The following is a 17224-nucleotide window of genomic DNA, read 5'->3' on the forward strand; positions in this document are numbered from 1 at the left end:
GGGAACCATTAGGGAAGCTCCTTCATTTCTTTACCATCCCATTATCAGTAGGTGTTTGGTCATCACAAGGTCCATACCACTGTCTAGAGATGATGGACTTGAAAACGTCATCTGTTCATGGTTTTTCAGATGATAGAGCACCTTCATTCATTATCTCACTAAATCTTTATGGAAACTCCATGGGGTAGAGTCCCTCCACTACTTAATGATTTTGCTGCACTGGGATTGCATTTAATTTATTATTTTCATTTTATAAATTAAAACCTGAGCCTCTAGAGATTACCTAATTTAGTCTGGGCTGCGTGGCTAATGGGTGAGACAGGTTTGGAATCCAGATCAGTTTGAATCTTAATACCATACCCGCCCCCCACCCCCACCACCCCCCTTGCCCCACAATACTACGTTCTTCATTTACTGAAGTAAGTGAAAGTTGGCTCCCTTGCTCAAAGGATGTATGAGGAGGTGAGGACATCAACTCTGCAGGCACAGATACTCTATGCGTATATCACTTGATTAGATCTTATTGTTGGTAATAAGCAGGTGCTTGTTATTTTACATTCAGAAGCCAGGTAGAATGGGTGGTAGTTAACTAATTCCACACGTTTTTAGGATGCTCCTAATGTGTGGCTGATTGTCTCAGAGCCACTAGATACAAGGATGGTTTCCAGGATGAGGTGGATTTTGAGCTGGGCTGGAAGGGAACTGAGGGATGGAATTTGGTATCCAGTACGGGGAGCTTTTCTCAGCCACTCCTAGTCTTGTGATTGGAAACTCTGCCCATACAGGGCCTCATCTTAAATTGGGTTGTAAAACCAAGGGCCTGTAGAAGTCTGTGGATTATGTATCTGGTAGCTTCTGGGGCTGTGTCCTGGCCCTTGTCCAGAGTAGGTAATGCCATCCTGCTGAGCTCCAGTTCACCCAGTGCAAGAGCCTGGACATGGAGTTCTTCTTCCCTTTGCAATAAATGAATAAAAACATGTGAGCATTTAGAGCAGCGCCTGTGCTTCCTAAGTGGATGATGGATCAGTTGATGTTAGTTAATATTGCATTCCCCAACAACCAAGGAGTTGTGACCCTTAGCTTTAGAGGTAACTTGAAGGGGTTGTCTGTAATACTCTGCTGCCTGTCTTATAAGGCCATCTACCACTTGTTGAACTAACAGGAAATTTTTCCTTATGTTGAGCCATAATCTTCTTTGGAACGTCTACAAAACAGGTCTAACACCCTCCCTGAGTGTAACACCTTCAGAAGTTGTTTGGTGTCTGAGGACATTAAGCTTGGCAGGTATGATTCAGAAAGATCTTACCAGTTTTGAGCCACTGGCTAAAGGCTAAAAATAATGGAATTTAATAGAATAGATATAAATTCCTGATTTTAGCTCCTAACCCAATTGATCAAGAGTCGGGATTCAGGAACAGCACTTGGAGGGTGGGAGCTTAGAAGTTTTACGGATCCTAAGTCCACCTCTGAGTGTCATTTATTGAAGGTTGTGGACAAACTGGGCTGGGCAAGAGGGATGATGTGAATTGTGTCTCGTCTGGAACACGGTCAGGAGACTGGGGGCTGCTCTGGTCATACCTAAATGGGTGTCTTGGGGGAGATTTGCTTCCCCAAGGCATGGATAGACCTCAAGGCTGAATGGTTAGAAGTTAACCAGGAGATGGGTTTTAGCCTAATAGATGGAAGAATTTCAACATGTTAGTACAAAGAAGGTGATACTGGGAAGGTAGTGGGTTCTTTGTTGTTGTTATTGGTGATGTTCATGCAGAGACTGAATGACCAGTTAATGACATGTGTCAGAGGGGACCTCAGCTATTGAATTAGGGGTGTTGTGTTTTGGTCTGGAGACTCTGAGGCTTTCAGTTATATGGTAATGTTCTTTTTAGTCAAAGTTCCCCTGGTCCCCTGGATTCCATCCCTCTACCATAGTGGTTGAGCGCTGGACACAGTTTAATCTTAAAATGTGGCTCTCTGGAGTGAAGTCTTACTGCTGTGAGCTGCCTGGAGCTGAGAAATTGGCCTGTGTTTTTGTATGTGTCTGGTTTTGTTTGTTTTGTTTTGTTTAGTTTTGGGGTAAGGTGGAGAGGGAGAAGGTGAACGGGCTAGTCACTACTCAAAGAGTTCACACGTATTCTTATAATTTCTCTAATAAACCTCTTTGGAGCTAGACTCTAGGGTAGCGTGCAGTTCAGCTTGGATTTTATAAGACTCTTAGATCCCAACCAAGAAAAAAATGTAATAATTTGAGAATTCAAAGTCCCACACTGCAGGCATTGTAGAGTTCATCTGGGGGTCAGTCACAAAACCCTTTCTTGTGGCATAATTTATATCTTTAACATTTGGCAGTTTTTAAAGTCCTGTGTCAGTGTACATGTGTTGGTAAGAAGTAGTAAATATTTTGCTGACAAGTTCTTTGAAAGATGGATCAGTGGCAGCGTTCAAAGGCAGATAACCTGAGGGTTTCCTTTATCCAGGTGCTGCCAAATCTAAAAAGCTGTCAGGATACGAAGCCAAAAGCACCCGTTGGTTATACCATTTATTGTGTAATGTTCCTTTGCCTCAGACTTTCTGCACCTGGGATCTGTAGATATACACAGTGGGGGAAGGCAGGGGAAAGGGGTTCAGTTGGGAGAGAGAAGGAAAGGGCTGGCTCTCAGAGGTGCTGGCTCTCAGAGGTGACTGCCCTGGGATACAGAGCAGTGCCTGGTACCTAGTAGGGCTGCCCGCATCTGCTTCCCTCCTGGCCGCCTCTGTTGTAATGTTGCATGGACTTGAGGTGGCGGAAGGGGGTGGAATGGTGGTCGCACTAAGCTCTCCCTACTCAGGCCCTGCGCCTCCCCTCTTCCGATCAATCCCCAGGAGGAATTCTTATCCCCTTTTTGGGGAAGGCTTTGAATGAATGATCTGATGCCTTTTCAACACAGGCATATTGATATGTTAGTGTGCAGACAGCAAGGGGTACTGGATTAGATCATTTTCACATTGGTGTTTGTGCCAGTTTGACATTTGTTTGGAATGCTTATCCCTTTATGACCATAGGTTACATGCATAATTTAAGGGGAATAAATCTTTGAGAAAGATTTCTTTTGGTTCTGTAATCTTCAGTGCTACAGAAAAATAAACGAAAGCCTCCCCCACAGTTTTCCTGTGATCAGGAATTCCAAGGAGGCTACCAGATGAAGTGCCTCATGTGGGTGTGAAACATTTCTGCAGATGTGCTGGCCACTTGTAGTTGTTGCAGGGAAGGCAGGAATTGGGGACAACTTGGTTCCAGCTTCAGGGTTACAATCTAGAAGCTGAGAGTGGCAAAGTGACCTGACTCGTACAGTGTAAAAAGCCCTGCGGATAAATGTTATAGAATAGCAGGTCCAGGTCTGCTGGCATTGCTGTTTGTAGAATGAGTATTTGTGATAAAATAATCTCCCTCCTTCTGTCTGCCATTCTGCCGCCACCTTGCATCTTGGCGATCCCAGTGACAAATTCTGGGATGGTTTGACATTTTAGAGTTATCGTGCTAATTGCCACAGTGAGGTAGACGCCTTTTGTTTTACTTTATTTTCTTTTAAACAACTTGTTCTGCTCTGGAGATTTGATTATCATCGAGCAAAGTGCTCCTGGTAGATAGTAGGTACTTAGCAAATTTTGCATGATTCATTGTGAACTTGCAATTCAGAGTGAGTACTATTCTCAGATGAAAATTTCCTGTCATCTGTGAAGATTATCCAGCTTCTGCCTGCTGTTTTATTTCTGTTCCTAACGTGATACATAGGAACAAAAGACACTTGGATCTCAAAATTCCATATTCTCTCCTAAGAGTTATTCTCCAAGCAAAGCTGGTGACTGAAAAGTATGCAGTAGAACCAGCAAGAGCAGTATGTTGATGGTTACCGTGTCCTTACCATACTATCTTTTGATTTCTCTCTTAGGTTTATTTTCTTGAAAAGACTCCAGGCTTCGGCTTGGAAAATCCAACCGCCAAAATTGAGCCCAGCAGCTGGAGCGGCAGTGAGAGCCCTGCCGAAAACATGGAAAGGATGAGTGACTCTGCAGATAAGCCCATTGACAATGATGCAGAAGGGGTCTGGAGCCCCGATATTGAGCAGAGCTTTCAGGAAGCCTTGGCTATCTATCCACCATGTGGGAGGAGGAAAATCATCTTATCAGATGAAGGCAAGATGTATGGTAAGTGATTTGAAATGCTCCTTTGAAATGCTGCAACCTGCTTTTGTGGTAAGGAGTCAACGTAGCTAGCCTTCTGCTGAGATCCGTTCCTTGTATTGGGTTGAATGATCTTTGCACAATTTTAGTTGGCCATCCAAGGGACTGAATCTCAACTGAAGAGGAGAGTCAGTAAAGGACCACTGGGAAATCATTTCCTGGAGTTTCTTCTTCTTCTTCTTCATATCAAAAGCTCTCGAGGACCAGCTAGGAACAGAGGTAGTTGCAGTGGCATATGCAGACACCAAACGTGGGGACTAATTCTTCTGAATGCACGCCCCATCAAAAGGAAGTGCTGCTGCTTAGCTCCAGATAACTGACTGGAGCTCCGTAGAAATGGGGCCTCGTGCTGCCAGATCTAGCAAGACAGATGTTTATATGTGAAATGTACTCATGTTTAAAAGCCAGCACTTTTTTTTTTTTTTTTTTTTAAACACAACCCTGTATAGGCCATATAAAACATGCCCAGGGACTTGATCAGACCTTTGAACCACCAGTTTGCTGCATTGTTGCCAATTTGCAGTTGAATGGCCAGACAAGGCACTGACCCCCAGGCTACTCTGACCAGTCTCCCTTTCCACATGGGGACCCCTCACAGTGCATTCAAAACTCCAAGAGCACCCAAGAGGATGAGACCAGTTGACCGGATGGCTGGGAATGCCAAAGGTGGCAGCAAGCACCCATCCACTAGTCCGGGGCTTGCACACTGGGTTTGGACCTTCCCTGCACCTGCTGTAAAGGCTTCCAGCTGCTGACCTGTACTTTCTGCCTGCTTACCTTTTGGGAAGCAGATGGCAGGTGGTTGCACATACATTCTGCTTGTCTAATTGGGCACGTTAAGTTGACAGTTTGCACTGTGGCTGAGTCTAAAGAGATGCAAACAAATAACCTAAACTCAAAGAGAACCGGCTCAGCAGCCTACCGGAGGTTGTTAACTTATCATGGGAGTGATTTATTTCTAAATAATTTGAAAGCTTTTCCATAATAGGGTGTTGTACCTTTAATACCGCACCTCCTCTATCAGGAGCCGTAGGAGGCTGCAGCTCAAACTAGCACCCACTGCTGAGGAGAAAGCAGATGGTGGTGCAGCTGCCACCAGCTGTGCCCCCCACCCTGCCCTACCCCTCTCCAATTTGGATGATGTAATGGAAACAAGGAAAATTTTGCTTTCTGCAGCATTAGAGTCTCTCTCTCTTGGCCAGTTGGTGTCACACACACAGGAGAGAAAGAGAACGTAAACCTTCAGTATTTGTTTTATGTTCTCATGTGATCCTTTGTAGCCAAAGAAGCTTCTTCGTGTCTGGTGAAATGGACTCAGGATGAAACATCTCAGCTGCTGTGGGTAGAAAGTTTCAGGGCCTTCGATTTTCTGTGTGCTTGTATCTTTCCTGGGCTACCCTTCCTCAGCCTGGCTATTTGCTTTCAGGGTCTTGTTTTCATACCTAAAAATACAACTTCCCCATTTTAAAGGCAGAGAAAAGCACTTTAATCTTTGAGCCTTCTTTGAAGCTGATTTTACTAGGAGTAGTGAAGGTGGCTTCGGGCCATTCTACCTTGTACCAACACCCATTTGTTTACCCAGAAATTGTTTTAATCTAAAATACTGGCCTAGTGTTGGACATGCTGGTTGGGAAGAACTACTGCCTTTCATTTCTCACTGGGAATACTGGGAAAGGAGCTGTCCCTTTAGGAAGCAGGTTTTTGGGCTCGGAATAAGAACATAATTCAAAGCCAGAGTTATTCTTTTCAACTCCAGTTTTGTTTTGTTTTTTTCCACTGATTTTCCTTTTTAGGTGGCAGCCATGGTAGATTGAACTAATTTTTTTGTGAAAATAATTTGTGAAAGAACTCTTGTTGGTAATTGGGGGTCAAAGGCAGCAGACTAGGAAAAAGAATTGTGAGAAGCTTTGGATTTGAGCCATCTACCCACAGTGAACTTGAACAATCCTACCCTTGGTCTGTGTCTGAGTTTTCTCCCCTGTACAAAATGAGGGTAAAGTAGATGATATCCGTGGTCCTTGGGGCGTGTATATTGTATGATGCTGGATTTTGTGACTTGTACTTCAGTAAGTGTGATCAGTCTGTTGACAAATGTGGCGCTAGTTGTGGAGCATGTCTTTAATACTGAAAGTAATCAGATTCTGAGTGCTTCCTGAGAGCGTGTGTTCTTGACGCATGGATTCTCTTTTTCCTGAAATCCACGTTACATTTATTGACTGTGTTGGTGACCAACCTGATTTAAAATTGGGCAGTCATTTTGAGCGAGTAGCATTAGGAATTACAACTGCAAGGTCATGTGTCCTGGTTAGGGGTGCAAGAGATGGATTTGCTGCAGTGGCCCTGATGCCACCCCCATGTCTAGGCCACTGCCTTGGGGAGAAAACATCCCCTTCAACTCCCTCTCTTTGGCCAGCGTGGAGGAGCTTTGCTTCTACTGTTGCTTTGGAAGGGAAACATGGTGGTTATCAGGGCTATGGGAAATGGAGACTGGATCCCTTCAGAGAAGCTAGCCCAGGTGCCTGAGAGCTGCATGGGACCTGCCTGTAACTTTGAGGGCGAGAGAAGGTTGATTTGGGAGCCTCCACAGTGAGGCCCCAGCCACTCGGGAATTGAGTCATGTGAGCAGTGTGGGACCAGAGCTACTGTTCCTTGGCTTCCGGCCTGTTCCCCATCTTACCACACGTGAATCAGGACACAAACCAGACCAGGAGTCGAGGTTTCTGAAGGTCCTAAGAGCATGCTTTTTCTCTTAAGCATTTTGGAAATGAAAACATTGAAAGCATTTTGGATTCCATGGAGTAAAATCAAAATAATTTAATACCTTCTAGTGAAATACCAAGTGTTTTTGTCTTGAGGGGGTTATTCTGGTATTTCTGAGCATCTGTAGAGTATTGTGATGTCACTAATCCTGAGCCTTTGGAGAAGCAAGGTCAAGTGCAGTGCTGATTTATTTTGGTAATGAAATCTCCTCCGCGGTTGACAGTAGGGCAAATGCAATCTTACAGAGGGGGAAAATGGAAAGCTCTCTTTACGTTGAGGATTGGGCCGTTAGAAAAGATGGCTCAGTTTTCCCTATGCTACCTGGGTCTGTGGAGAGGCTGAGCCTTTATATGGTTGGTCTCCACGTGGACAGATTATTTCTGCCTGCGGTACCGTATGGGTAAGCAGTTGTTCTTAGGGATTATTAGAAGGAGGGTGAGACTTTGACTGTTCTTGAGAGGTTGCAAGCTCACTCCCTCTCTTCTCTGTGTTTTCTTTTTCCTTTCTTTTTCTTATTTTTACATAGCTGTGTGTCTCTTTCTCTGGTAGATAGTTGTGGAGTAGAGAGCAGGAGGACAAGATGGCAGAGATGTTCTTGATCAGCAGAGTTGTCTGGAATTGAATTTCACAGGAGCAGGTCACAGCTTAAAACAAGACAGAACAAAACAGTGAATCATGGGAATGTCTGGATGTGTTTTCTGTTGCACTTGAAAACCCTAGTCAGGCAGTGTGGTCAAACATCTCTCATAATCAAGTTAGGGACCGGAGCTAACATTCACTGGCTGCTTGCCTCAGAGACACGCAGTGTAGCACCTTAAATTTTGAACTTTGGAATTGATATGAAGCTTGGCCCTACCTCTTCTAGACATCAGACCCCGGGCAAGTTGCTTTTCCTCTCTGTGCCTCCATTTCTTCAACTGCAAGAGAGATTTAGATAGATCTTCCTTCACAGGATTGTTTTAAGAATGAAATGAACTTGTTGTGGTTTGGGATCCCCCTACCACGTTTGAACAGTGTCTGGCATACAGTGAGAGTTAATCAGTGTTTCTGAAGTGAAAATAAAGAAGTGCTGTCTGCCAATAGCTGCGTTAAAGGCTTTGCATAAAACTTCCGTCTCATGCTCACAACAACATTTTGAGGTGGGTATTGTGATTCCCACTTTATAGATGAGGAAGCTGAGTCTAAAAGGGACAAAGTGGCTTGTGCATGACCAGTATAAATGGTATAGCTGGATGCTTTCAAAACCAGCTCTGTCTGACTCCCAACCCCGGACTCTTTCCACTGTGCTTTCATTCCTTCCTTGCTGGAGGTCATTATAAGTGATTTCAGCAAGTCAGCATTGAGAGTACCGCCTGTATTCCAGCCCCGTACTAGGGGTTGTCAGGGATACAGCAGCGAGCCAGACAGACAGTCCCTGCCCTCATGGAGCCATCACAAGTTCATTTGCAGGAAGCACTGACCTGAGGTTAGGGCTGTGTGCCAGAGCTTTCTGGGAAGTCTGAGACCCCTTTGAAGAGGTTCACCTTCCACTTAGCCTTTTGAAGCCTGTTCTTGGCCACCAATGTCCAGGGCACCTGGCCCAATGCTGGCAGGAAGAAAGCTTCTCGAATATCACAGCGGGGATGATCCTAGATCATAAGGCTGGCCTTTGTAGTGGCCAGAAAGATGTCTGGAAGATTCTGGTGCCCTAGGATCCTACAGGCAGCTTGGGCAGAGCAATTGCTGGACAATTGCTTTCTCCTTTTATGAGCAGATATCTTCAGGGTCCTTGCTTAGGAGAGCTCCAGGGGTGCCCCCACTTTCTTGCTGGGTTGCCAGGCCTACTGGTCAGCCCTAGAGAGCTGAGTTGTGAGGCGTAGAAAAGATGAGGAGGAAGGTATCTTTGGGCCAGTCCTCCCTGGCTGGTCTTCCCCAGTTGCTGACCTGAGCCCTCCCAGCCAGGGGAGCACAGGAGTCGGACTTGCCTCTTTTGCTTACTTCATAGAACTGCAAGACAGAAGAGAGAAGGGGCCGCTTCAGTGAGGTGGTGGCAGAACTGACAAGGGGACCTCAGAAGGAGTGCACAGAAGCAGGCACAAGTGTGCACCAGTTAGTCAGTGCAGGCAAAGAGGCTGACATCTGAGGTCCCCAGGCTCTTCCTGATCTGAAGAACTGGTCAAGGCAAAGCAGAGTCGTCCCTTTGTAAGACAGGGTACTTTCACATCATTTCTATGGGGACCAGGAAGGTGGTCTACCTCTGTGGAGGCCCCAGAAGCCCTGATGTGGAAATGGCTGTAGAATCTGAGCCCTGTAGGATCTCCAGGCCTTGGGAGAGTGAGCCTTGGGGCCTGAGCTGAACTTGTTCTTCCTAGTTCTCTATCTGAACGCCATGTGGCATCTTTGATTTCCTCTTTCTGTCTTACCTGTGATTTGGGATATTATTTCAAGTGAATTTGCTAGAAATGTGAAGGACAAAGCGCTGTACCCTTAGAACAGGCTAGAAGCTCCGTAAGGCAGGGGCCCCACCCTGTCTTGCTGGCCAGAGAAGGTATCAGTGATGGATGCTGAATATATGCATGTGTGAGTTATTATTTAAAATAAAGAAAGGTGAGTAAGTAAACCTCCGAGCCCCGAGAGGAGCTGACTAGAAAGGAAGGGAGAAAACAGAAAAAAAAAAAAAAAAGAGAGAAAGGTGTGTTTGTATATTTAATGGTCTTCCTAGACTGAGAAGGAAGAAATGCTGGTTTTTGCTCTGTGTGTTGGCAAATGTTAGTTCAAGAGGTAGGAAGGATTTCTACCCACATAGGCACAGCAGCAGAACAAGGGTTAATTCTGGGATCCTCAGAACACATGAGTAATGGGGGATTTTGAAATAGTTTGGTTCCTGTGAGAATAGCAAAGCCAGCGTCATCAGTGTTTGGACTGGGAAGTTTAACATAGTGGGGATCTGACCGACAAAGGTTTATGCACAAGGTGTGAGCCCTCCTTGTGCAATCCAGGTAAAAAATAGCTAATTAGGATGGCTCAAGAATTGGTCATAAGGGAGAAAAAAAAAAATAAGAGAATGTTAAATTATTACCAAGTTGGAAACTTACGCTTTTCAACAGCTTTCTGTGGCAATGGATGAGCACTGGGGTTCGGGAAGACATGGACTCGTGAGTCATTCAGTGAGGGCCTGTACTGTGCTTCCACTGTGAGTGGGGACTACAGATGTAAAATAATTAAGAAAGCTGACCTGTTTGACCACTTACTGTGTGCTAGGCGCTTTCTCATTGCTTTAGAATGCGTCGTCTTGTTTATTCCTCAGAACAACCCAATGATGTAGGTTACCCTGACGATCCCTGTTTTATAGCCGAGGAAGCTGAGGCCCACCAAGGTCAAGTGACTTGCTCAAGGCCACAGTAAATAAGTCGTAGAGTTGACATTTGAAAGTCAGCTTGATACAACAAGCCAGTTAAGACAACTAACTACAATATTGACATGGAAGGAAGTATATTCTGTACTAGAGATATATACGGCTCAGTGGTAGGGCAGTAGAAAGTATGATTGTTTATGATTGGGGAATGCACATGTCTATATTTGAAAATGCAAAAGGCTGGAAGAGTCAGAGTCTGAGAGGCAGACTTGGTGAACTAACTTTCAATGGGAAAAGGCCACTTAGTGTTTTTTGTTTTTTTTAATGAAAAAAAATTTTTTTTTTGCTTTTAAACTTACTTTGGATTACAGACCCCCTTTGAGAATCTATAGAAAGTTGTGGATCTCTTCTCCAAAAAAATGCATGCTTGTGCACAGTTATAGAATTGTTGCATATTAACTTCAAGGGATTTCTGAAGCCTAGGTTCACATTTGCTACTGTGGGGAGAGAGAGAAGGGGAAAGGCATTCAGGCCTAAGGGAGCAGCATGATAAAGGCACAGAGTCCTGAAAGGACCCAGCTCTGGTGCTCTTAGAATTGAGGGTGTATCCTGGAGGGAGATGGCAGATGAACCTAGAAATGTGGGCTGGCACTGCATCGCGGAGGGCCTCGAGTGCCATGCCATGGTGTCCGGTGCTCATCCTGGGGACAGAGGGAAACCATGGCATGTTTTCAGGAGAGGTGATGTGACTCAGCCTGGGTGTGACAAAGCCAACTCTGAAGGCTTGAAGAGAAGTTAGATGACTATTGCAGTAGGCCAGTGGGAGAGGCTGAGCCTAAACTACGGTACTGACGGTGCTGGCAGAGAAGTTTCAGAGGTCGAACCAACAGGATTGGCTGACCAGATGCGATTTGTGAAAGAGAAGATAGAGTTGAAGATGATTCCAGGGTTCTGCTTCTGGGTGACGGGGAGGACGATGGGTCTATCAAATGGATGGGGAGTGGAGACAAGGGAAGCAGTTTGTAGAGAGGAGAGGAATGAGGAGTTGAAGTTTGTTATGTGCTGGAGGTGTACTGGGTGGCCATCCAGATGAGGATGATCTGTGGTGTTTGGAAATTCCTGCTTGGAGCTCAGGCAGGTTGGAGTTGCGGGCGTAGTTTGGGGCTCATCAGCAGAGAAGGGATGAGAATGGGGGATATGCGCAGGCTCACGTGTATTGTGGTGAAATGGGCGTGGATTTTAAATGGAGTGTCTGTCTTTGTGGGAGAGTAAAGAGATTGCCTTTTTAAGAAAAAGGGAGACCCATCAGTGGTTCCCAAGTCTGACCGTCATCAGCAGAAGCACTTGAGAAGCTTAAAAAAAGAGACATAACAAAAACGGACTCAAACCACTTGAATCAGAATCTCTGAGAGTGTGGTCTGGGAATCTGTGTTTTTAAAAGCTCCCTGAGTGATTTGGGTGATCAGCCAGGTTTGAGAGCCACTGGGCTAAGCTACAGCCTGGGTCCAAGAGGACAGGGCCACATTTTTAGAGGTGGTAAAAGAAACAAATGAGGAGGGAAGGAGACTGACATTTGAAACAGTCCTTACAAAGTTTGGGTACAGGAAATGAGCTACATTACTCAGTTTATGCTCCCTGTGTACGGAGAGGGAACATTACCATGGCCCAGATTTGCCATGTACAGGAAGAGCCATGAGGGTAGTATCTTGAAGGGCATAAAAAGTTAAAGGAAGACTTATTTTAGGACAGGGGAGAGACTTGGCCATTTGGTTAGTAGGGGAGAAAATATATGTAATTGAGGATGTATATGATGGAATAGAACCAGGAAGAGACTTTAAAAGGAGTAGGGCTTCTTTTACTCTGATGCATAATGGCAGGAGAAGGGTCCAGGTAGAGGGCCCAGGGAGGGCATAGTGATTCCTTTCTTCAGATGAGAAGTAAGGCCATGTGAGCTGAGGTGGCTTATGGGCTTTTGAAAAATAGAGCAAGCATAGTAGAGATACTGTGGGGGAATGGGATATGGACGGACAGGGGTGAGTAGAAGAATTGCTGAGCAGTGGAAGGAGGGCCTGAGAGAAGTTGGAGAACATTACTTTCTTCTTTTAATTGAAATTTTTATTGAGATAATTGTAGATTCACATGCAATTGTAAGAAATAATACAAAGATCCTTTGTACACTTTGCCCATTTCCCCCCAGTGGTTACATTTTGCAAAACTGTAGTATAATATCATAATGAGGATATTAATGTTGATATAATCCACTGATCTTTTTCAGATTTCCCCAGTTCTACTTGTACTCATTTGTGAATGTGTGTGTGTGTGTGTGTTAAGTTCTGTACAATGTTATCACCTGTGTAGGTTTGTGTATCCACACCGCAATGATACAGAACAGTTCCAACACCACAGGGATCCCCAGGGTTGCCCTTTTATAACCATACCCAATGCTGTCCTGCTTCCCCTGACTTTATCCCTAACTCCTAGCAACCATTAGTTATTCTCTGTTTCTAAAATGTTGTCGTTTCAAACATGTTATCTAGTGAAATCATACTGTATGTAACCTTTTGGGATTGGCTTTTTCCCATTCATCGTAATTCCCTGGAGATTCATCCAGGCTGTGTGTGTATCAGTAGTTTGCTCCTTTGATTGTTGAGTGGTTCCCTAGTGTGTATGTACCACAGTGTATTTACCCATTCACCTGTTTAAGGGTATCTGGGTTTATTCTAGTTTTTGGCTATTACAAATAAAGCTGCTATGACCATTTATATACAGGTTTTTGTGTGAACATAAGTTTTCATTTCAGTGGGATAAATGCATTGCTGGGTCAAATGGTAGTTGTGCCTTCAGTTGTTGTTTCTTTTTTTTTTTAAACTGCTCAAGTGTTCTTCAGAGCAGCTGTACCATTTTACAGTCTCACTTGCAATCTAGGTTCTCTGCATCCTCACCAGCATTTGGTGGTATCAGTATTGTTTGTTTTAGCCATTCTGATAGGTGTGTGGTGATATCCCATGTGGTTTTAAACTGCATTTCCCTAATGACTAATGATGTGGAACGTCTCTTCATGTGCTTATTTGCCATCTGTATATTCTCTTCAGTGAAATGTCTGTTCATGTCTTTTGTCCCTTTTTTAGTTGGATTATTTATATTTTTACTGTTGAGTTTTGGGAGTTCTTTATTTTAGATATGAGTCCCTTGTCAGATACGTGGTTTGCAAATATGTTCTCCTTGTCTGTAGCCTATCTTTCCATCTTCTTCACATGGGCTTCCGCAGAGTAAAAGTTTTAAATGTTGATGAGATCCAATGGATTAATTTTCCTTTCTGTGCATTGTACTTTTAGTGTCGAGTCTTAAGAACTCATTGCCTTGTCCTGGATCCTGAAGATTTTCTTCTGTGTTTTGTTCTGAAAGGTTTCTGGTTTTATGTTTTACATTTAAGTCTATGATCTGTTTTGAATTAATTTTTGTACAAGGCGGAGCACGTTACTTTTGGGGGAACCCACTGGCGTTATTTTGTGATATATAGATTTTTTTCTGCCAGGGGATTATTGTTTTATCCATATTTTGACAATGTCAAGGCTTGGGACCTGAGACACCAAGGTGCTAGTGAGTGCATGCTTGCACCAGCCTAGGTAGGGACAGGGACAAGGTGAAGCTGGAGGGGCCGACAGGTCGTGACATGTGCTGCTCAGAGGCTGTGCACACGTAGGAGAGGTGGCGGGACAGGAGGCTGTGGTCATGCACAGGAGAGGAAGCATCTGAGGGGTTAGAGGTGGAGAGATTTCAAGTGTCGAGTTTCAAGGTGTGGCCGCAAATGTGGTCAACTGATATGAACGTGGGTGATGGCCACTGGAGACAAGGAAGTAAGACGTGGTGAGGCTCATCAGCATTGATTGGATGATACGTTGACGTTGAAGTCCACAGTAGTGAACTGTGAATTTGCAAATAAACCTACCAAAGTAACCAGTTAGTGGGGGGATTTCTTTGAGGAGGACATGACCCCATGGATATGAATGGGAAGAGTTTGATACTGATATGAATGGCATGGGCCTAGTAAAGAGCAGGTGGCAGAACAATCTGGCAAAAGGAACATTGGGGTCACAAGAAATTGCTCACATTCTCTGCCTTCCTCCTCCCCAATTCTTTGGCTGCCCTAAAACTATACCTATTTGCGATGTATCTATGCCTTGTTGCCATCATCTGTAGAATGGGGCGAGGAAATCAACATATTTCTCCATACCTCTCAGCAATGTTGAGAGAAAATGCAATTATGTATGAGAAAGTATTTTGAACTGAATTCTAAAAATACTGCTTTTCTGAGGTTAAACCCCCCTGTTCATGGCACACTAGAAAGGTAGGGAAGGATATTTTGGAGCAGTCTCTCAGGATTAAGTTGCCTAGCCTAGGTAGAGGGGTGTTTGGTTAAGGGAGGTACTTTGGCAGAAACATTTCAGAGTTTCTGCCAAAGAAGGTACTGGAGAGGGGAGATCAGGGCAAACTTGACTGGGTCAGAGTCACAGCTGATGGAAGGGACCAGTGGGAGCCTGTTGCCGGCAGAGGCTGGGCAGGCCCCATAGCAGTAGCTTCCACTGGACTCACGGATGTGCACGTTTTTAGCTGCACGGCCCTGGGTTCCAACGCTGTCTCTCTCGTCTACCCCCGCTGACGTCCAGCTAGGGCTAGAGCTTCGGTTCCTCTCTCTGTAGCATTTCACTTGAGAGGGTGTCTTAATTTCTTAATACCATTGTTATTTAAACGCATCCCATTCCTTTGGTAGTAAGTGTTTAAAGTGGTCATTTTACAAATTATTGTTATTATGATAGTGTTCTGCTGATCTCTGTAGTAGAGGGCCTATCCTAGAGAACACTCAACTCAGTAAATTAAAACATATAAGTGTGCTATGTGGTTAAGGTCATAGAAAAAAATCTGAAGGAATTTACAACATGAATAGCAGTTGCTGCAGGCGGATGGGTTTATGGGGAACTCTGTCTATTATATATTTCTGTAGTAATGGAGTTCTGTTAAATAGTGAACATATGTTACTTTTGGAATTAGAGGGAAAAATAATTATACAGTTTATTTTTTCCTCTGATTCTGAGTAAGAAATACTCATTAAAGAAAAATGTGGAAAATACCAAGAATGAGAAACAAGTCATATCGTCCAGGTCGACATTGGTGTGATGTTCAGCAGGGGTTAAGTTGGGGGGGCCACTGCAAGGTCCTGGCGGGCAGGAGAGTGGTGCTGGGAGAGGAGCTGGTGCCAACAAGCTGTCCCTTCCATGGGTTCGTGGCCGAGGCACCGATCTGGGGAGACAGGTGGTTAGAGAGTGGTGGTGCTGGGGCCAGGAAGCAGGGCAGGGTGTTCTTATTATACATTTTAGGACATTGGTCCAGGAGTTCGACAGGTGCCCAGTCAGTTGGACCTGTCAGTCAGCTGTCCAGACTAACAGTGGCATTATTCTGATGTTTATGTATTGTGGTAAAATGGTGATGGGAGAGAGAGAGGAAAGCCTTTAAATCCATTCTTCCAGTGTCCACATGTTCACAGCAAGCTGCTACACCAGAATGAACAGGATCCACATCTTTGCCGAGCCAATATTAGTCGTTTAACTTGTACTTTAGGGTGGACATGCTTTATTTCTGGAGGGTTGCGGGCCTATTTAAAAATGTCGGTAGTCTTTTTGATGACCATGTTATTCTTTGTAACAGATTCCTGGCAGGTAATCTTGTACTTGCATTGCCTTTAGGCAGAGGTTGGGTGGATTTTAGAGTATGAAAAACACTCTGGAGACTTTACAGAGTGCTATAAATTCTCATTTGATTATAATCATTTGATTTAATCACGGGTATATTTCATTTACTTGATATTTACCTGCTATGCCTTCACTGCAGATTATTCCATCTGCCCAACTTTCTTCTCTCAAATGCTTCAATTCCAGGTAAATAATAAAATCAAATCGTTCTTCAAAGCCCATATGGATATTATTTCTTTAAAGCCTCTTCCTGTATCAGATATACGCCCTCTCCTTTCTACCCTTTTAGAATACAGTCTGAAAGGTGTGACAGTGAAATTTCCTGCCTGGGACATTTAATTTATTTTAAAAAATTTTATGTAGTGTTGCAGTGTTCCCCCTCTACAGGCAGTGAAATTGGTCATTAGCTGAAAAAAAATTTCCATAGACACTGTTCTTTTTACAATAGCTGGAGGAACTTTTTAGGCTACCTTAAAAGCAAGTGCTCTGGGGGAAATGTAATTGATCACCCCAAAGCTTTGCAGCATCCAGGGTAACTTTGAACATATGTTAATAAGCTGAGTTTTTTTTTTTTACCCCCCAGCCATTTACAAAAGTCCTAATTACTCACTCTGTGCCTGCCCTCTTCCCTGGGTCTGCCTCTGTGCACTGACTTGCTTGCTATTGTGTTGAGACGGGCTTTGGCAACTGTCTCTTAGATGAATGGTTCTATTACAAACACAGTAGCTTCCGTGACAGCTTAGAAGAGATTGTTGTTTATGACTGCTTTTATGGAGTGGGGTTTGGTGCACATTAATGTCCTGATAAAGACATTTGTACCTATAAAGTAGCCACAGCCTTAAACATACTTGATTGTGAATAAGGTATTGGGGCTGATGACATGCCAGATGTTAGGTATCGGATTGCATGTTTATTCAACTGTTGCTGCAGTCTCTGTACTCGGATGTGCCTTTGTGTTTGCTGTCTCACAGCAACACACAGACTGCAATGGCGATATGATCCTGATTATGGAAGATGCTGTTTGGGTTACTTGGATCCTAAGCCGTGTGTATTAGGAAGCATTCTCTCAGTCCCCGTGTGTCCTGAGACAGCAGTCATGAACAGTTGTTAGGTGAAGGGAATTGCCAGGTGGGGTGACCACATGCATTGGGATAGGGGCCTTTTG

At 44.3% G+C, this 17224-nt stretch overlaps 1 protein-coding gene and 2 long non-coding RNA genes across 17 annotated transcripts in view; 1 reads left to right on the top strand and 2 right to left on the bottom strand.

Annotated features, from left to right (window-relative positions):
- The window catches only part of LOC309667525, a 616044-nt gene that overhangs the window by 306745 nt on the left and 292075 nt on the right, over positions 1 to 17224 (bottom strand). The window lies entirely within an intron of this gene.
- Positions 1 to 17224, bottom strand: part of LOC309667519 — a 373680-nt gene that overhangs the window by 207365 nt on the left and 149091 nt on the right. The gene's annotated exons all lie outside the window — the stretch shown is intronic.
- Positions 1 to 17224, top strand: part of TEAD1 (TEA domain transcription factor 1) — a 265515-nt gene that overhangs the window by 81149 nt on the left and 167142 nt on the right. For all 15 annotated transcript variants that reach the window (XM_082476019.1, XM_082476021.1, XM_082476018.1 and 12 more), the window contains one exon: positions 3927 to 4182. In XM_082476019.1, coding sequence (XP_082332145.1) covers positions 3927 to 4182 — 256 coding nt within the window. The remainder of the gene's footprint in view (positions 1 to 3926; positions 4183 to 17224) is intronic.

Source organism: Balaenoptera physalus (genome assembly GCF_965194825.1).
Source record: "Balaenoptera physalus genome assembly, chromosome: 10".
Taxonomy (NCBI): Eukaryota; Metazoa; Chordata; class Mammalia; order Artiodactyla; family Balaenopteridae; genus Balaenoptera; species Balaenoptera physalus.